Genomic DNA, 21920 nt, shown 5'->3' with positions numbered 1-21920 from the left:
AAATGTTTTGCTTAACTTAGGTGTAAAATTAAATGTTTTTGTACCAAATTGTTAGCATCACTAAAACACATTGCAGCAACTAGACACAGACATTAAGAATTTAAAGGTAGACAGGTATAGAGAATAGAATATAGTATCTTTTTTATTTGTAATTTTAACAAGTACAACGAAATTGAGCATTCTTTGTTGAAGCAATAAATGATTTAAAAACACCAAGAGGGGAAAGGCAGGCTGATAGAGACCAAGAGGGAGGGAGAGAGAGAGAGAGAGAGAGAGAGAGAGAGAGAGAGAGAGAGAGAGAGAGAGAGAGAGAGAGAGAGAGAGTGTGTATGTGAGAGTGTGAGAGACAGAGAGATGATTGCAAAATGAATGATGATATTCTTACTACATCGGATCATAATTTCAGGATATTTAGATTTTTTTTGCTGTGAATCAAATATGACAAGTAATTTTTTCGGCCAAGGTGACAAAATCTATTCTGATTACTTGAGCATCGATGGCAATTTTCTGCCCAGCTCCCCTCTCCAAAATGATTTTCATCACTTTCATCACATACATCACTTCCAAAAAACAGCCGTATTTTAAGAACCTTATATACACAAAACTCTATTCCGAAAAGTTTGGACTCTTGGTATTTTGTGAACAAAAACAAATTGTGCAAAGGCAACATATCAGCTATTGAAGCCCAGAATTTTTTTTTGTTGGAAGTATGTACAGGTACTCCTTGAAAAGTTAAAAAAATGGGCCATGAATCTACAATCCATGACAGTTTAACATTATTGATGGAATTATGGAAATAAATAAACTTTTTCATGCTATTCTAGTAAAAAGGCCTGGAGCTGTATAAGAGAGATTATCCCTTTCCTTGGTTTTATGAGCGTTAGCTCTTCCCAAGCTTCTAATGTTGGTAATGTGGGGAAGGGTGGAAAACTAGCTTTAAGGAAGTGCCGGATCTGGCGATATTGAAAAAACAATTGTCTAGGCAGATTATGATCTTTCTGCAAATTTTCAAAACTGTCCATGGTCCCAGCCTTGTAAAGACTTTGAAAACAGTGAATATTTCTCCTTGACCACTCCAGGAATGACAAGCCCATGGTAGATGGGGTAAAGAGGTGGTTTTGATGAATGGGGCCCAAGACAGAAGTAGAAAGAAATTGATAATGTGACCGAAACTGGTTCCAAATTTTTAGTGTAGAAAGAACTATAGGGCTTGAAGTAAAGCGAGAAGGCCTTAAAGGTAATTATGAGTAGATTAAAGTTCTGAGACTGGACTGCCGACATGTTTGTTCCTCCAAAATACACCAATTTGTTTCAGGGGAATGTAACCAATAAAGTATTTTCTGGATGTTTGCAGCCCAGTAGTAGTGAATGAAGCTAGGCAGTGATAGTCCACCTATACTGCATGGCCTTTGCAAAATATTCACCTTAACTCGAGGTAACTTGCTATCCCATATAAATTAGGTCAAAGCTTGACCTAATTTAAAAAAAGACTTGGTAAGAAACAGAGGTAGGCGTTGGAAGACATATAAAAACTTTGGGAGAATGTTCATCTTCACAGTATTTATACGGCTCGCTAAAGATAAAGGCAAGGCAGACCATCTTTTGAAGTCTTCCTTCATACAGGTAACTACAGTTGTCAAATTTGACGACAGAGACGAGATGGATTTGTTAATGTTAATTCCTAGATAATTGAAACCTGAATTAGAAAGATGAAAAGGAAAAAATGGTGTCAGACCTGGTGGTGATGTAGAATTTAGAAGGAAACACTCACTTTTCTGAAAATTTAGTTTATATCCAGAAAACCTTCCAAACTTTTCTAATAAACACACAATTTTAGTTGCACATGACATTGGGTGACTAACATATAATAACAAATCATCGGCATACAAAGAAACCCTATGTTCTATTCCCCCTCTAGTTATGCCCTGAAATTCTGTCGTTCTTAAAGCTATGGCAAGTGGTTCGATCACTATGGCAAATAAAAGTGAGGAGAGGGGGCAACCTTGTCTTGTACCTCTGCTCAGGGAGAAAATGTTGATCTCAGGTCATTGGTTTGAACGCTTGCTTGTGGATGTTTATGTAAGAGCTTAATCCAGGAAATTAAGGTCTTGTCAAAGCCAATTTTTTCCAAAGCTGCAAATAAAATAAAAAATTCTACTCTATCAAAGACTTTCTCTGCATTTAAAGAAATAACAGCCTCAGGCAGATGAACAGGGGACTTAGTATATGCAATATTAATAAGGCGGTGTATGTTTGAAAATGAATGACGGTCCCTAATAAAGCCAGTTTGGTCCTCAGAAATGATTTTTGGAAGAAAACTTTCCAGAAAGGCAGTCATAGGAGAGGTGTCAGTGGGGGAGCTGGAGGTGTAAAGTGAGATAAAATGAGACACAAATACATAATTTATATGCTTAGGGTCTGAAATAAGTAAGCCATGTTCATCTTTAATTTGAGTGATAAGTCGGGATGCAACCTGGCATTTTAACTGATGAGCAAGCAAGCGACTGGGCTTGTCCCTGTATTCATAATAATTTATTCTGGTTTTAAGTAGAAGTTGCTCAGCATGTCTGGTAGTTAACAAATGTAGCTTAGTTTGTAAATCTATCCGTTTCTTGTAAAAGTGTGCAGTTGGTGATTCACAGTAGAGCTGGTCAAGACGACCTATAGATTCAGTTAAGTCTGAAATCTCCTTAGAATGCTGTTTATTTTTAAAAGCTGTATACAAAATAATTTGACCCCTGAGGAAAGCTTTAAGCGATTCCCAAACTGTGGAGTGTGATATGTTGTCAGTTTTATTTATGGCAAGAAAAGTGTCTATGTTAGTCGCCACGAAGTAGCAAAAATCCTTTTCTGATAGTAAAAGAGGATCTAGTTTCCATAGGGTTGTAACGCCGCATTATGTAATAACGGTGCAATATGTAATAATGTAATAAATGATTACATAATGTGGTGACAATCGCCGCATTGTGTAATAATTTACGCATTTCGTAATACATTTCTTGAACGCATTTCGTAATAACTTTTTTCTCATCTTGTAATAAATTATTACAAAATGCGAAATTTATTACGGAATGCGGCCGCAACTTTTTTTTTGATGGAAATGTAATAACATGGTGCATTATGTAATAATCTATATGGATATGTTTTTTCTGCACTTGGATTCAGTAGGCGCAGCACACACACATAGTCTCAGTGACATGGTATAGTCACTGCCCTCTCTCTCTCTCATTCTTCTCAGTTCTCAAACTGCTCGAGAGTCGCGAATGATGCGGTTTAAACCGTTAAGAAATAATTTCACAACTTGTTGCGTGCAACGAGTCCAACGAATGTCTCGCACTTTCTGCTACATTACACCAATTTACAGCGACATTAAATAGGCCAGGTCTAAACACTTCACGAGGTTTTGAAAACTAAATTAAATATCTAAATTAAATATCTTGGATAGCCTATATAGACCTAGGCCTAACTAGATTTGTTGCAATACAGATTCATTTTCTAGAGCCAGAAGTGTTCCGCTGGACTGACGAAACCGAACACGATCAAGTTTGCAACTTCTTTCCCTCGTGCGCTGTCCGTCAGCACCACCTGTCATTAGACGTCCGATTAGCTTTCATTACGTGCTGAGGGAAAAACTCTCGCCATTAGGCCTATGTGCTGTTGTACTGTTGTGAGGGATATCACCAAATAATTTAGATAAAAGTCAGAACATTATTTTGGCAATGAAAGGCACACAGGTGGCTGGAAGCTCAAGCAGTCTTCAGTCTGTTCATTTAAGTTTTTGGGTGCTCTTGGATATCGGGGATCAGTTCATGTAGAGAGAAGAGTTCATCCAGGCACTCCAAAATAAGGTGCCCAAACGATAAGTTACATTAAAAAGCCTTTAATGGTACTGGTTACATTAAACCAGTTAAGTTACATTAAAAAGCCGACATGTTTCGACCTCACCAGGTCTTCATCGTTGAAAAGAAAGGCCTCCCTTAAATAGTGACATCACCACATGTGACCCATTACGCACTACACACATTTGCGCACACCATAGAAAACAAAGATTAAAAATAGCCTGGGGTAATAAGTGATGCCACAGAAAAAATGACCAGAAGTACAAATAAAAATCACAAAAAACAAGTAAAATCAATATCCTCATTTAGACCAGGATAGCGCATGGCATCCAGTTGGTGTATCCAAAAAGTCTGCCTCTGATTAGGCCTAAGTCTTTTTAGCCTGTCCCCACCCCTCGGAAGAGGTTTGATATGCTCGACGCCCTGTATGCGCAGCAGAGAATCATTTTTACCATGGTATTCATATGTTTCGCCATGGGATAGTCAAAATTGCCCACTCTGATACCATATTTATGTTCTGCTAGCCTATCTCGCATGCGCCTTTTTGTGCGCCCGATATAAAAGAACCCTTCAGCGCAAGGACAAGTTAGGCGGTAGGCTATATGACAAATGTAGAATTGCAATTAATGAAATCTCTCTGTCCATATTCATTCGTGGTTTTAGTATCCACAAAAGATTTGGCTTGTGTAACATTTGGACAGTGGGGGCAGTTCATACATCTATGAACTGTCGTAACAAAAAAAGGACGGGACTGCTGCTGGCGATGATGTTTGTTTTTGGTCAATAACGTGTTGCGTTGTAGGGAGCGCGCTTCACTGTATGCGTTTTGGATGGCTTCCTTGGAATATTCATTAACTAATATTCACTTTCTGGATTTGACGATATATAAAGACGCGGAGGGACAGCTGCACACCACCTTATTCAGAAAGGCGACCTCTCGGAACACCATTCTGAGAGCGGATTCATTCCATCCCCCGCATCTCATTAGAAATATTCCACACGGCCAATTCCAGAGATTAGGCGTATCTGTGATTTCGAAAATGATTTTCACGAGCAGGCCGAGCTGATGGAGAAAAGATTCAGTGATAGAGCCTATCACCCTGAAGCCATCCAAAACGCATACAGTGAAGCGCGCTCCCTTCAACGCAACACGTTATTGACCAAAAAGAAACATCATCGCCACCAGCAGTCCCGTCCTTTTTTTGTTACGACATATAGTACACAAGCGACGCGGATCAGGCAAATTATTAAGAACAATTGGTCCATTATTGAAAGTGATGCGCAACTACGTGAGGTGTTCCCAGAACCACCCATGGTGTCTTTAAAGAGTGCACCCAGCCTAGGAGATAAATTAATGCGCTCTCACCTACAGGTGAAAAAGAGAGAAACCTGGCTGCGTAAACCCATTGGCACCTATAGATGTATGAACTGCCCTCACTGCCCAAATGTTACACAAGCCAAATCTTTTGTGGATAGGCTACTAAAACCACGAGAGAATACGGACAGAGAGATTTCATTAATTGCAATTCTACATTTGTCATATACCGCCTAACTTGTCCTTGCGCTGAAGGGTTCTTTTATATCGGACGCACAAAAAGGCGCATGCGAGATAGGCTAGCAGAACATAAATACCTGTATGCTATCAGAGTGGGCAATTTTGACTATCCCATGGCGAAACATTTAAATGAATATACCATGGTAAAAATGATTCTCTGCTGCGCATACAGGGCGTCGAGCATATCAAACCTCTTCCGAGGGGTGGGGACAGGCTAAAAAGACTTAATCAGAGGCAGACTTTTTGGATACACCAACTGGATGCCATGCGCTATCCTGGTCTAAATGATGATATTGATTTTACTTGTTTTTTGTGATGCTTATTTGTACTTCTGGTCATTTTTTTCTGTGGCATCACTTATTACCCCAGGCTATTTTTTAATCTTTGTTTTCTCTGGTGTGCGCAAATGTGTTTAGTGCGTAATGGGTCACATGTGGTGATGTCACTATTTAAAGCGATGGTTCGGAGTAGAATCACCCAAATGCCATTTGAACCGTGACACCCATCCACCTTTACACCCGAAGTGTTTTCTGCCGCAGGCTTACATCAACAGAGTTGCCGTGTTATTCGATGTTTATTCCGGTTAGCTTGACTCAAGCGCATATGGATACTGGGCACCGTCTCCAAACTTTCCCCACAAAAATAACATGTCATGACACCAAACTTCTGCAGTAGCACAAATATGGTCTGTACTCACGAAACGAAGCATTTGGAAGTTTGGAAATAGTCCAGGAGTTTATTATTATCAACACAAGCCGAATAGCTTCTCTGCTGCTAAAGCTGCGCCAACGTTACTTCCGTCATCTAAGACAAGCATGTAAGAGTCCTCAACGAAGCTCATAATATGCACAATGAAAAGTGAATTCAGCATCAGTATTGATAACGAAAATCCTTGTCTAATTGATAGTAGGTAAGATTTGAAATATCTTTTAAGTATTGCCTTGAAAATATAAGCCTTAATCACAATTCAGTGAAAACTTTTTTAACACTCTCGTCTGGAAGTTTGTTGAAGACTTTTACGGGCTTGTCTCATATGACGGAAGTAACGTTGGCACAGCTTTAGCAGCAGAGAAGCTATTCAGCTTGTGTTGATAATACTAAACTCCTGGACTATTTCCAAACTTCCAAATGCTTCGTTTCGTGAGTACAGACCATATTTGTGCTACTGCAGAAGTTTGGTGTAATGACATGTTATTTTTGTGGGGAAAGTTTGAAGACGGTGCCCAGTATCCATATGCGCTTGAGTCAAGCTAACCGGAATAAACATCGAATAACACGGCAACTCTGTTGATGTAAGTCTGCGGCAGAAAACACTTCGGGTGTAAAGGTGGATGGGTGTCACGGTTCAAATGGCATTAGGGTGATTCTACTCCGAACCATCGCTTTAAGGGAGGCCTTTCTTTTCAATGGTGAACGTAGCCCTGATGAAGACCTGGTGAGGTCGAAACATGTCGGCTTTTTAATGTAACCCCAGCCCAGTACCATTAAAGGCTTTTTAATGTAACTTCCCGTTTGGACACCTTATTTTGGAGTGCCTGGATGAACTCTTCTCTCTACATGAACTGATCCCCGATATCCAAGAGCACCCAAAAACTTAAATGAACAGACTGAACAGATTGCCAAAATAATGTTCTGACTTTTATCTAAATTATTTGGTGATATCCCTCACAACAGTGCAACAGCACATGGGCCTAATGGCGAGAGTTTTTCCCTCAGCACGTAATGAAAGCTAATCGGACGTCTGATGACAGGTGGTGCTGACGGACAGCGCATGAGGGAAAGAAGTTGCAAACTTGATCGTGTTCGGTTTCGTCAGTCCAACGGAACACTTCTGGCTATAGAAAATGAATCTGTATTGCAACAAATCTAGTTAGGCGTAGGTCTATATAGGCTATCCAAGATATTTAATTTAGACAGAATCCTTTCAAGCCGTGCAGCATCAACGTGGTCATATAGCCTACTGTCTGCACTTGTTCCGTTGCCTGCCTCATAGCAGAGAAGGAATGGCTTGCTGTTGTTGAGGATTTGTAACGTGGATTATCGAAACTGAAGACTTGATTTATTTTATTGATACCTTTTTGTTTGGTATAATTACGGACAATGCAAATAACTGATTTTTGTGACGTTCGGACATTTTTGGAAGGAATATAATCGAATTAGTCCCGCCGCTTGGGTTATTGTTTTTCGCGTGCATGTGGATGAGCATAGGCTATTGAATTTGATTGCAGCCTAATAGGCCTACTGAACAGTGGACTGAAATTGAAAATAGGACAAAGAGTGGCATTTTTCTCGGGTGCTATGACTTCTTGCTTTGCAAGAAGACAGTCTCCTCACTCCACGGGCAAAAAGCACCATGGTCAGACCCTGGCACGCATGTAGGCAGACATGAAAGACTCACTACTCCACGGGCAAATATCGGGAAAAATTAAGCACCACCAGCATGGACAGCTCCCCACGAGTCACTTATAATGGTTGGTCTTTTCCTGGGATTTGATTCATGTTGTTTGGGGGAAAATATTAAAATAGCCTTTGTAATGTTAAGAATATTTCCAAAGAGCCAAGATGGGGCTTAAGATCAATATGGGCCAGGTTTGTCTCCGTGCGTACACACACACACACACACACACACTCTCTCTCTCTCTCTCTCTCTCTCTCTCTCCTTCTCTCTCTCTCTCTCTCTCTCTCTCTCTCTCTCTCTCTCTCTCTCTCTCTCTCGCCACAGACCCACGCAAGTGCAAGACAAGTTTTCACCTCCTCGTGAAGTGTTTAGACCTGGCCTATTTAATGTCGCTGTAAATTGGTGTAATGTAGCAGAGAAAGTGCGAGACATTCGTTGGACTCGTTGCACGCAAAAAGTTGTGAAATTATTTCTTAACGGTTTTAACCGCATCATTCGCGACTCTCGAGCAGTTTGAGAACTGAGAAGAATGAGAGAGAGAGAGGGCAGTGACTATACCATGTCACTGAGACTATGTATGTGTGCTGCGCCTACTGAATCCAAGTGCAGAAAAAACATATCCATATAGATTATTACATAATGCACCATGTTATTACATTTCCATCAAAAAAAAAAAGTTGCGGCCGCATTCCGTAATAAATTTCGCATTTTGTAATAATTTATTACAAGATGAGAAAAAAGTTATTACGAAATGCGTTCAAGAAATGTATTACGAAATGCGTAAATTATTACACAATGCGGCGATTGTCACCACATTATGTAATAATTTGTTACATTATTACATATTGCACCGTTATTACATAATGCGGCGTTACAGGGTGCGTTGTTTATTCAGTGTGAAGGAGATATCCAATATAACAGGGGCGTGATCTGAGATAATAATGGGCAAATAAAAAAATAAAAAATAAATTTTATTGAGGGGATGAATATATTGTCAACAAAGATATAGTCTATATGTGAGAAGGAGCGGTATACAGGAGAAACAAGGCCGACAGGCGGACAACAGATGCCTCCGTCTATGCCAGTTCCAACCTTTTTTTCCCCCAAACGCCCCGCTGGCCTCCTCCTAACCTGTCAACACCCCCCCCCACAGGCACAGGTGTTCCACCTGGTGAGACGCACGAGGGGCCTTGCCCAGAGTCACCCCACAGTGCTCGGAACTTCCAATGGCACCGCACTCCTTGAGCATGCAGTCAGAGCGGAGGCGGATAAAGTGGCCAGCAGCCACCATGACTACTCTGTGGAAGCAGTTCGACGATGACGTGGACCAAATTCTGGAGTCAATATCCAAGGGAGAGGCGGACCGGAAGCTGCAAGCCATGACAACAATCATTGTCACGATGGCAGCTGAGCGGTTTGGTGAGGAGGAGAAGAAAGCTCCTGGAACACCCTTCATCAGGGGTCCCCAAACTTTTTTCTCTGGGGACCACATTATCGTTCCTGACTGTGATCAGGGGCCGGGATCAATCATGTGGGCTTTATACTAGGCAACTGCCTGTTATAACCATAATTTCTAGCACAAAATAGTTCATCATTACAAGTGATTTGCAAAAGAAGTGAGTACTTCACATGTTTTCAATTTGAAATACCACAGGTATTCCTTTTAATTTCTAAGAACCATGTAAAAGTACCAAGGAAAGGTTAGAAAAATATGGTTTATGAGTGATACAATAGAAATGTTAGGCCTGTTTATACAACAGTGAGATGAGAAACTATCAAGACAAGATAGGATTGCTTCTTTGGGGCAGTTAAAATGGTGAGGTGCAGAGAGGTGGAGGGCCGGTCAAAGGGGCATTCGTTTGGGGACCCCTGCCCTACATAAAGAACCAGAGGGCAGAGAAGATCCATCTGTTAAGGCGGGAGATGAAAGTGCTGAAGTCCCAGTACAAGGAGGCAGGAGATGAGGAGCGCCTTGGTCTATCCCAGCTGATGGCCATCCACCGGAAGAGGATAAGGGTTATCCGCCGGGCAGAGTGGCATCGAAGGCGGCGGCGCGAGAACGCTCGTAAGTGTGCGGCCTTCATCGCCAACCCCTTCAAGTTCACCAAAGATCTCCTTGGCCAGAAGCGCAGTGGAAAGCTGGCCTCCTCCAAAGAAGACATCGATCAACACCTCGCGGAGATGTTCTGCGACCCCGGTAAAGATCTGGAACTTGGAGACTGTGACATCCTCATTGATCCTCCCGCGACACAGTTTCAGTTTGACATGTCAGAGCTGAAGCTGAGGGAAATCAAGGAAGTCGTCCATAAAGCCAGAGCTTGCTCTGCTCCAGGACCGATCGGCACAAGGTGTATAAGAACTGTCCCAAGCTCTTGCTGCGGCAGTGGAAAATCCTGCGGGTCTTCTGGAGGAAGGGGAAGATTCCACCCAGCTTGACCAGTTCCGCATCATCTCTCTCCTGTGCATCGAATTGAAGATCTTCTTCAGCGCTATCTCCAGGAGGCTGTGCACCTACCTAGCAAGGAACACCTACGTCGACACGTCTGTACAGAAAGGTGGAATTTCAGGAATGCCAGGCTGTGTGGAGCATACAGGTGTGGTGACGCAGCTTATCCGAGAGGCCAGAGAGAACAAGGGTAACCTGTCAGTGCTATGGCTTGACCTGGCCAATGCATTCGGCTCCATTCCCCATCAGATGGTCCAGCTCACTCTGGTGAAACACCATGTCCCCAGCAGGTGCAGAGACCTCATCGCTGACTACTACAACAACTTCAGGATGAGGGTCTCTGCAGGAGCAACTCCATCTAGCTGGCACAAGGTGGATATTGGTATAATCACACAATCTCTGTGACACTATTCTCCTTGACCATGAACATGTTCACCAAGTCTGCTGAACCAGAGTGTAGAGGACCCCTCATGAGCTCTGGACAACGGCAACCACCCATCAGGGCATTCATGGATGACCTTACAGTCACCACAGAATCCGTCCCAGGATGTCGGTGGTTATTGAGGGGTCTGGAGAAGATGATGGTGTGGGCCCGAATGAGGTTCAAACTTGCTAAGTCGAGATCCATGGTACTGAGGAAAGGAAAGGTGGAGGACAAGTTCCGCTTTAACATCACAGGCACACCCATTCCATCAATCACAGAAAAGTCAGTCAAGAGTCTTGGTAAGGTCTTTGACAGCTCCCTCAAAGACAAAACATCTATTCAGACAGCTTGTGCTGATCTAGATGGCTGGCTGAAATCTGTGGATAAATCTGGCCTCCCTGGTAATTGCGTGGGTCTATCAGCATGGCATCCTCCCTAGGATTCGGTGGCCTCTCCTTGTCTCTGCCATCCCATTGACCACAGTGGAGACATTGGAGAGGAAAGTAAGCAGCCACCTACAGAGATGGCTGGGGTTACCAAAGAGCCTGAGCAGCATCGCACTCTACGAGCGCAGTAACAAACTGCAATTGCCCTTCAAATCCTTGGAGGAGGAATTCAAGGTAACACGAGCAAGAGAAGTGGTGCTGTACAGAGACTCCAGCAATCCAAAGGTGGCCAATGCTGGAATCCAGGTGAGGACTGGCAGGAAGTGGAAGGCAGAAGAGGCTGTTCAAATGGCTGAAGCTAGGCTGCGGCACAGGGCCCTTTTGGGAGTGGTGACACGAGGCAGAGCAGGCCTGGGATCCTTTCCAACTCTGGAAATAAGCCTTGTGTTTACATTCATTAAAAAAAACCAGCTGAAAAGCATCAACCAAAATAATAATAATAATCTTACATGAAGCCCACCTAGCAGACTGGCAGCGTTACTTAAATCCTGATAATGATGGGTAACCAAAGAAAGAGCAGTGTAATTTGTGCCATCAGCAGTCATTTCAAGTGTCTTTCAAAAATAAATGCAGTGTGTGAGTGTGAGTGTGTGTGTGTGTGTGTGTGTGTGTGTGTGTGTGTGTGTGTGTGTGTGTGTGTGTGTGTGTGTGTGTGTGTGTGTGTGTGTGTGTGCATGTGTGGGCCTGTGTGCGTGTGTGTGTGTGGTCCTGTGTGTGTGTGGGCCTGTGTGTGTGTGTGTGTGTGTGTGTGTGTGTGTGTGTGTGTGTGTGTGTGTGTGTGTGTGTGTGTGTGTGTGTGTGTGTGTGTGTGCATGCGTGCACGTGTGTGTGCTGGTTTGTTTGTTTTCTATCAGACTGTGACCTCTCATACACACATGCATGACGCCCTGTGTGACACTCTGTGTGTGTGTGCGCATGTGTGTGAACAACACGCACACACACACGCACACATAGGCTGATTTTGACAGGTGACCAGGAGCAACGCAGCAGTCTGCAATCTGGCACAGACACAACAACACTGGAGTCTCAAACACATGGCCATGCCTGCTGTGGATATTTATTACTCTCTCTCCATTACCTTCAGTCCTGTCCTCTCCTGTCCTCGTTTCGTCTCGTCTCGTCTCGTCTCGTCTCGTCTCGTCTCGTCTCGTCTCGTCTCTCCTCTCCTCTCCTCTCCTCTCGTCTCGTCTCTCCTCTCCTCTCCTCTCCTCTCCTCTCCATGTTGGCCAGTGCCCTGCATTGTCTCACCTCCTGCTTGGCTTTACTGTATGTAGGCCTATTTCTCTTGTCCTCTTACCCATGTTCCCTTTATCGTGGGATCAGTCAATTTTAATTCAATTTTAATTCAAGATTGGTCAATGTTTAGGATGTGCCCCATTTCATTTAAAAAAAAAATCAAGATCTCTCTCTCTCTCTCTCTCTCTCTCTCTCTCTCTCTCTCTCTCTCTCTCTCTCTCTCTCTCTCCTTTCCATCTTGTAGAGACTGGCAGTGTGGAGCTGAGTGGTGGCAACCTTGACCTCGGTCTGGCGGGTGTCCCTGGCATAGGTGGCGATGGTGGCAATACCGTTGGTGAGGCGAACGGGATCATGTCTGTGTCAGTACCCAGTGGGCAGCTGGTGCAGTTCCAGTGTGAGGCTAATGGCTGGTTCCCTGAGCCTGCCGTGGACTGGCTACTCTCTGGAAAACCCCTCAGCCGAACCAACACCACCAGCACCAGCATCGGTGAAACGGACCGGAGCTGGAACCAGGACCAGGGCCTGTACAACATAACAGACACCCTGACTTTGGACTTGTACCGGGGGCTGTACAATGCCACGAGCACGCTCCTCCTGGTGGCTGGTCCTGGAAGTGACGGTCGCGTGGAGTGCCGGGTGTCTGTTGCTGCCATGGAGACTCCATTCAGCAGAGAATTCGGGCTGTCTATCGGTAAGACAGGGGCTGATGAGCAGTTTACTTCTGTTGGTTAGATCAGTGTTTCCCAACCTTTTTTGTGTCATGTACTCCCTAAGCCTTTCCGTTGTGCCATGAGTACCCCCTAACTCATGTTTTACATCACTTTTTCTATTGCAGCGTGACTATGCTCCATGCATTTGTTAAAATAACCTTCTAATTTAAAACTCATTTGCTTCGACTTATTGTGACCATATTGTTCAAGAATTTTGCTTGGCACATGTATTTTTCTTCCACATCCTCTCCAAAAACACCCATCCTCTCATACATAGCATACAACATGTCATAAGCCAGCACGGAACAGATGGCACAGGATCCATCTGGGCCCTGATGGTAGCCTGAGAAGAACACACACACACACACACACACACACACACACACACACACACACACACACACACACACACACACACACACACACACACACACACACACACACACACACACACACACACACACACAGAGTTGTCTCTGTCTGACTGTCAGCATGTCATGACAGCAGTATGTTCAGAGAGAGGAGGTATGGGAAACTTTTTACAAAACTCAATGCAAATGAGAAAAAAGTTTGGGCATTCATTCATGCCTGTCTGAGAGAGACAACCCCTTCCAGAAAACCATAAGCGTTAGGCCCCAGGAAGTGGCTATATAAAAAAACTGTAAGCGATTTTATTGCCCTTCATCTCTAGCCCTCAACGTTTCTCTGTTCTCCACGTTACATTAAATTGATCTCTTGCAGTTGTCTTTATGTCTGTCTCTCGCCTAGTGACTTGCCCCTCCCTGCATGGTTGTGGGCCAGCTATCGCGATGGCCATGTCTGTGTGTTTGTGTGTGTGTCCATCAGCAGTGTACAATATGCGTATCATCTGCAGGGGCATTAAACAAGTCATGAGTTCGAGCCCTGAGTGGCGAACTGCACAGTATGACCTCGGTTGCATACACACATGCACCCAGACAGCAGGGCTGGGCATTTTCGGCCAAGACCAGTCAGGGGCATAAGCTAACTATGCGATGGCTTAGGGTCCCCACGCCAACAGGGGCCCCCTCCACCATTTTCCCTAGTCATATAATTCTTTCTCATGTATCACTTACTGCCACAATGGAAACAAGAGCCATTATATATCAGGGGACACCTCAATGACGGTGGATACAACGTCATTTCTCATGTGCCGCTTTGAATTGCGAAAGCCCTACAATAAATGCAGAACATATTTGAGTAAAGAGTAATAGATTTGAAGCGCAACTAAAATATTCAAAGAAGCTCCTACTCCTGAGTCGTGCAAGTAAATGAAGCTTATGAAGCATCTGAGGCTGAGTAGGTAGTGGTATAGGGGGGCCCCGGATGAAATTTTGCTTCGGGCCCCATAAAGGCTTGGGCCGGCCCTGAGACCAGTTCACCAGGCATTGAGAAAGACATTGAAGCCAGTAACAACATATTTAGTCATGTAATAGAAACTATTTTGACACAGAAAATGCTTTTTGTATCTAACTATTTTGTATAGGCCTTCTGTTGCGGCATGAGAACTGTTATCATTAAGGATAGGGTCAGGCCAAAATCATCCACAGTCCACTGGGCGACCGCCCTGATATGGCCAATCCAGCAATGACAGCCGGGCCAGGCCCAATGACAACTTTAACTTCCCCAATATCCGCTGATGATTCTGCCAGCACCTTCATTATATTGTTTATCATATCATGTCTATACCGTGTACAATGTTTTTTTACTGCCTCTTACTGTGAGTCACCAAGCGATGATATTTCACTCCATATAATGTATGTGTTGTTGATTGACAATAAGACTGGGGACAGACTTGTTGCAGAATATGCGTACTTATGCCCTCTTCATGCACAAATGTGTTGCGCTGTATATTTTATGTACATTTTACACGGTAGAGCACCAGACATACAGTAAGGCTCAATATTGACAGACCAGCCAGCGGCGATCTTCCAAACTTTCTTGTTGAGGTCATGGTAGAGTCAAACAATGATGGAATTTTTTGATAAGAGCCCTATTGGCTATCGACCCACCACATGATACCATCAGTACTCTTATAGCTGTTTTGCAATTATGTGCACAAAGTCGCACGCTGTTGCATGCATAGTTTACAGGAAGCATATCCCTGGCCTAAAAACAAACAGTCCAAATGTTGTGAAATATCCACATGGTTATATAGCGTTTGATTCATTGTGCCCATAGCGTAGCCACCTTTCTCATTGTCATTATAGCACTTCTTACTACACTTCAGTTCATGCCAAAATTTGAAGCCCTTTTTTTAATGCCAGTCATCAACCAGCCCATAAAAGAAGCTGTAGAAAGCATTTTCCATTAACGTCTTTTCATTGCCAAAAGTGCTGAGCAGTCCAGTTCAGTCAGCTCTTCAAAACAGTGTTTTTTAACATTATATCCTCGAAATGACTTTTTTATATTTAATTATGTAAGGTCACCGTTAGGATGTGGCGTGACAAGATGGGTGCCTGAAATGCCTGCAGTACGGCCAGCGAACACTGGAGGGCGTTGCCGTGTGTGGTTTATGGACGTCTCCATGGCACCAGCAGCGGTAGACATACCAATCATGAGACCTTGCTGCATGGCTCCAATAAACAGCTGTTATTCTAGACACACATTCCTCTTACAGAATACAGACTACCCCCCGCACACTAACAACAACAACAACAACAACAACAACAACAACAACAACAACAACAACAACAACCGTCTGACTGTCCCCCAGGGCCGGTTCTAATCAAATTGGTGCCCTAGGCGAGCACCCCTCTTTGCTTTTGGTGGAATTAGAAATTGGCATGTGTAAACATAGTGTCATACATCTGATCGAGCACAGCTGATCTAATGCCTACATATGTACCGAGTGCCCATTAATAATAATTATTATATGGTTGTGACGTCATCTGTCGAATGCTCCATTCATTTCAACGGGGCTCCCCAACGTTCGGACGTCTGTTATTTTTCGATAACGGACGGGTTGGTCTATAACAGACCGCTGTCAATGGCAACAAGACTTTTCACTGCTAAAGCGACTTTTCAACAAGACTCTAATCAGCTGCTGTGATAGACAGCACCCGTTGTCCTGGCTACCGCTGTCAATGGCAACAAGACGTTCACTGCTAAAGCCACTGGCTTGTATACAAGTCAGTGGCTAAAGCGAATGTTTCATATCACTCCGCAGGGGGTCCGGTCTTTTGTCACTCTAAATCAGCTGCTGTGATAGACAACACCTGTTGTCCTGGCTAGCCTACCTAGCTGTTGCCTAGCGGTGTTCCACAACGGCACTGTTTTGTTTTGCGCAGCAACAATCTTAACATTAAATAGGTCTAAAGAAATGTCCCCGCATGTGTGAATCATTTAAGTATATCCATATAATAAGCGGGTTAACTTTCGGCGAGTCGGTCGCTTTGTGGAATAGCAGCACTTCAGAGAGAACAAGACCCCTCCGCTCCGCGTCGGGGTCTAAAGATTCTCTCTGTCGTGCTGCTATTCCACGGTAGCGACCTTCTCGCCGAACGTTAACCCTTACTTAATATAAAGCTTAATTCTTTATTTCACTGAATGTTCTAATTCTGTGGGACTTGGCGCATTTGGTGCCCTTGGCGACTGCCTGTTCTGCCTACATATGCCTACACAGTAAATGTTGTTAATTCAACACTTACATAGTTCATTTAAATCCAAATGGACTCAAATGAACTCTCTAAGTGTTAAATGAGCACTGCAGAATTTACTGTGTAGCGCTGGTCCTGCTGTCCCCCACTGCAGCGACTGTGCTAGATGACACTACAGATGAGACAGTGGTGATTGCGGTGATGGTGATTTTCTTGTGTGTGTGTGTCTGTCTGTCTGTCTGTCTGTCCCCCACTGCAGTGACTGATGACAGTACAGATGAGATGGTGGTGATTGTGGTGATGGTGATTTGTGTGTGTTTGTTTGTCTGTCCGTCCCCCACTGTAGTGGCTGTGGTAGATGAGGCTACAGATGAGACGGTGGTGATGGTGGTGTGCTGCGTGATGGTCATCCTTCTGTTGCTCCTCATCACCACTGGAGTGCTAGTCTACCTCAGGAGGAGACCATCGGGAAAAGGTACACGACACAATACAATACAGGGCAGAACTTTCATTGACACTTTCTCTTCTCTTCTCTTCTCTTCTCTTCTCTTCTCTTCTCTTCTCTTCTCTTCTCTTCTCTTCTCTTCTCTTCTCTTCTCTTCTCTTCTCTTCTCTTCTCTTCTCTTCTCTTCTCTTCTCTCAACGGCCTGTTCTTTTTCTTGCTTCCTCTCTTCCTCTCTCCCATTCTCCATCTCATCTCTCCATTTTTCTTTTTTTCTTTAGCAGACTTTTTTGGCTGTCTTCCGTTCCCCCCTCTTTCTTTCTCTCTGTTCTGTGGTTCAACACGCACAGGAGAGTAATGATCAAACTATAATGAAGACGCTTCACCAGCTGTGACTCGTCAGACTCACGAACACACACACACACTCTCACTTGCATACGCGCACACACGCACACACACACACACACACACACACACACACACACACACACACACACACACACACACACACACACACACACACACACACACACACACACACGCGCACACACACACTGGCATCAGCAAAGCCAAGCCTAGCTTCCCCCGTCAGCAGAAAATGGGCATTTGCTTAAAAAGTGCTGTTCACCGTTCTGTACAAGTGTGTGTGTGTATGTGTGTGTGTGTGTGTGTGTGTGTGTGTGTGTGTGTGTGTGTGTGTGTGTGTGTGTGTGTGTGTGTGTGTGTGTGTGTGCGTGCGTGCGTGCGTGCGTGCGTGCGCGCTCCCTATTCTCTCTGGGAGGTCACAGGGTGCAGATGCATTGCTCGTGAGGCAGATGCCAGAGGAGAGGAAAGGACAGGAGAGGAGAGGAGAGGAGAGGAGAGGAGAGGAGAGGAGAGGAGAGGAGAGGAGAGGAGAGGAGAGGAGAGGAGAGGAGAGGAGAGATGAAAGGAGAGGAGATGAGAGGAGAGGAGAGGAGAGGAGAGATGAAAGGAGAGGAGATGAGAGGAGAGGAGAGGAGAGGAGAGGAGTAAACAGAAAACCGAACAGAAGAGCAGAGAGAGGAGAAGAGTGTAGGGAGAAGGTCTCAGGAGAGAGAAGAGAGGAGAACAGAAGAGGAAAGCCATATGCCAATGGGTCAGAGAAAAGCAAGAAAAAAGGTGAAGCTTGTGGAACAGATTGGAGAAGAAAGGAATGGAGGGATTGGAGAGGAAGGAGATGAGAGAAGGAGAAGGGAAGGGACAAGGAGGGTAGTTAAGGATAGGAGTGGAGATGACAGGACAGGGCGGGACGGGATGAGACAGCAGGAATACGGAAAGGAAAAGGGAGGTTGTCGTTTCATGTTTTACATGTTTCTCTGTTTATTATGCAAATCTATGGGTTTGCATAATGCAATACATACATGGTCTGACTGACTGAAGAATCCGTTGCTGCCTGAAACGTTATTAATGTTATTAAATTATACATGTTTTGGCGGGGACAGAAGAGCCAAAAAGGAACTCAATAGTTTCACGCCCGGTCGGTCCGGGAGTTGTACGTCTTACGTAATTTTGTTAGTCGCCATGACAGCCGACCCTAACCCTAACCTTAACCTTAACCCTAACCCTAACCCTAATCCTAACCTTAACCCTAATCCTAACCTTAACCCTAATCCTAAACCTACCCCTAAATTGCTTGTTTGAAATATTTGATTGCCAAATGACCTAATAAGATGTAAGTACAACCCCCGGACCGACCGGGTGTGAAACTAGTGAGTCCCATGACACAAAGGACCCACAATGCATTTCACTTTCGCCCCAAGCAAAGCCAATGGGATCCGTTGGCGGGTGGTGCCAGTGTGAATGAAGGATATGGGGAAAGCTAATCGGGGCAGTAGGAGGGGAAGGGCTTTTGAGAAGTTATGCCCACGCACACAGTGCACCTGTACACAAAATATTATTCTTTTCACACCCTCCTTCTCTTTTCCACCCTCCTTCAAATCTATCTTTGATAAGACGCAATCACCACTCTCATCCCACCTTGTTTTGTCCTTCTCTCTCTTATTCTACCAATCTCTGCCTTTATCCATCGCATTTAAAACGTCTATATGATTCACCGGCAGGGGCCCATGCACAGCAAAACTCCTACAGACACATAAGACGTAGGGTGGTTAAAAGCATTGTGGGCGAGAATAGAAATAACAGCAGAGTATGTTGTTTTTTAATAGTGAAGCAAGGGCAGAGGCAGCCTCTCTGCCTTTCTTCTTATCTGAATATATGCCAGATAAAAATTACATAAGCAAGAAGGTTTACATCACAGATGAGTGTAGGCAATTTGATGGTTTATGGTCATAACAGAATGGTTGGAGAGTGACTATTTCAGTCTAAGGACGACCAGAAAGTACATTTATATATTATGTACCTTATTGATTAGACAGGTAGTGCCCTTCATTCAGTGCCATGAAAACATTTTAAGATACACTGCATTTCATAAAAAAGTTATAAATAATAAATACATTGTTTATTCTCGCCTTTGTCATGTATTCCTATGTCCTAGTTCACTCTGGACATAAATGGAGTTCTGGAGAATGTACAGTGACTGATTTCCAGCAAAGTCTTTTCCCATGAGTTCCTTCACTTGACGACCATCTTGGTGACGCCTCAGGGCAGCTTTTTCCATGACCATGGGAATCTCGGAATGAATGGGAAAAACCGAAATGGCACAACTAAGCGATACACAAACCACATGGTTGAAATAGCAATGAAAACCAGATTATGATGGCTAGGATTTGCAGTGTATGAAAGTAACGCAGTAAAACATAGAGTTACTTACTGTTTATTTTGAACTGTGCATGCGCAGCACTTCACGACAATACATTCTGCTTCACAGCTATAGGATCAAGTGCTGTGGACCCCATGTGAGTAGCTACCCGATGTGAGACGCTACTGACCGGCAGCAGAGGTTCCAAAGACATTCCAATTAGGTTTGAGCAGTCGTAAAAGCTTATGCGTTGATACAGCGAGTTGATTGGATAAATGACAGCGCAGCTCAGTAAGCAATTGGTTCTTGTTGCCAGACAGGTGGGAGATATGCAGGCACAGACCATATTGTGTTATGAATTTACCCCGTTCATTTCTATGGACACGTCTCCTCCTCTGGTTCCTCCTCCTATCTCTGGTTCCAGTCACTGACTACTCTACAGTAGAATCTCTAGAATACTATTGCTGCATTCTATCGAAAATTGGAAGTCGATAAACTAGAGTTAGTTCTCCCGACATCAGTTGACAACATGTTCCATTTCAACAGTTGGCAAAAATACAAATGCCCGAATTAAATCGTCTGCAGCAAATAGTTGAACTGTTTCAGAACCCTGATTTGATTGACTTTCGATATGTGAAAGTCCCAAGTGCCTTCCTGCACCAGTGTACAGAAAAAAAAACAGTGGGGGGAGTGGTGGAGTCTCAAACATGGCCACCAAAGACAGTGAAAAAATACAGTGCTAATTGAACACTTAGAGGGTACTCTGCATGGGACCAGATCGAATCTAGAAAATGTACTCTTTAAGCATCAAATTTAGACAACATTCGGTTTTTGTACAGTCTGTGGCGGCCATACTGTAGGCCTACTTGAGACTCCCCCACTTCACTGTTGGCTACCTGTGCTCCTGGTTGCATGTGATAACGAGACTCCTGCCCTGGAGTGGTGCACGATACTGGGCCAGCCGCGTACAGTAATCCCTGTGACCCATTATAGGGAGCAGCCCCATACTGTACAGGGGTGCGCAGAGGCGGCTTTACCAATAGGCAGACTCAGCAATTGCCAAGGGCCCCACTAAAATCTGCCCTCTCTAGAGGCCTCCAACTGTCAGCCCCATCATAGTAAATACCGGCATAAGTAATTCATGAGGGGCCCATCTCCGTATTTCACATAGGGGCCCCCAAATGGATAGAACCGTCTCACTGAGTAGCGGTTCTCAAACTGGGAGGATGCTGCAAAGGGGTTGGGTAGAGGAGGGAATGTTTACACAATGAATACATCGCTTTCATATACATAATATTATCATTAGCCTACATAAATTGGGTAACACTTTACAATAAGGTTACATGAGTAATGATGGAATAATGTCTGAAGTAATGACTGATTAATAGTGAATAAACATGTGATTCATGTATGCAGTAATGTCTACTCCATTAGTAATCAATACATAATGATGAATGACTCATGATTGGAATAATAATGATTCACTATGAAGTAAATGTGATATATCAGGGGTTAATTAAGGGTGTGAGATCCAAATGTTAATAAATCATGTGTTAACATTGCGGAAAAAGATCATACCATATCTTTCCGATCATATATGAATCAGACCTTAGTTAACGGTGCAATCGGAATTACTGACTGACCATGTTTCCATTATTACTGCACCGTTAACTAAGGTCTGATTCATATATGATCGGAGAGATATGGTATGATCTTTTTCCGCAATGTTAACACATTATTTATTTACATTTGGATCTCACACCCTTAATTAACCCCTGATGTACCACATTTACTTCATAGTGAGTCTTTCATCATTATGTGTTGACTAATAATGGACTAGACATTTCTGCATGCATGAATCACAAGTTTATTCACTATGAATCAGTCATTACTTCAGATACTATTCCGTCCTTACTCACTTAACCTTATTGTAAAGTGTTACCATAAATTGTTAAGCAAAAGTGTTGCTGTAATTTGATTTTTTGTGCAATATTAAGGGTGAAACAAACGACGACTATTTGAACACAGATGCTCAACCAAAAGAGCCTCACCAGCCTTAGAGATTTTCTCTTTCCTTACTACCCTCTG

At 43.7% G+C, this 21920-nt stretch overlaps 1 protein-coding gene across 2 annotated transcripts in view; it reads left to right on the top strand.

The window, feature by feature from the left end:
• The window catches only part of igsf5b (immunoglobulin superfamily, member 5b), a 42918-nt gene that overhangs the window by 10017 nt on the left and 10981 nt on the right, over nucleotides 1-21920 (top strand). For both annotated transcript variants that reach the window (XR_010035802.1, XM_063204950.1), the window contains 2 exons: nucleotides 12589-13035; nucleotides 17018-17146. Coding sequence is in view for 1 of the 2 variants with exons in the window: in XM_063204950.1 (XP_063061020.1) it covers nucleotides 12589-13035; nucleotides 17018-17146 (576 nt within the window). In the remaining variant the exon portion in view is untranslated. The remainder of the gene's footprint in view (nucleotides 1-12588; nucleotides 13036-17017; nucleotides 17147-21920) is intronic.

The sequence above is a fragment of the Engraulis encrasicolus genome, chromosome 8 (genome assembly GCF_034702125.1).
Source record: "Engraulis encrasicolus isolate BLACKSEA-1 chromosome 8, IST_EnEncr_1.0, whole genome shotgun sequence".
Lineage (NCBI taxonomy): Eukaryota > Metazoa > Chordata > Actinopteri > Clupeiformes > Engraulidae > Engraulis > Engraulis encrasicolus.
The sequence above is the reverse complement of the archived record's forward strand: the minus strand, read 5'-3'. Positions and strand labels throughout refer to the sequence as shown.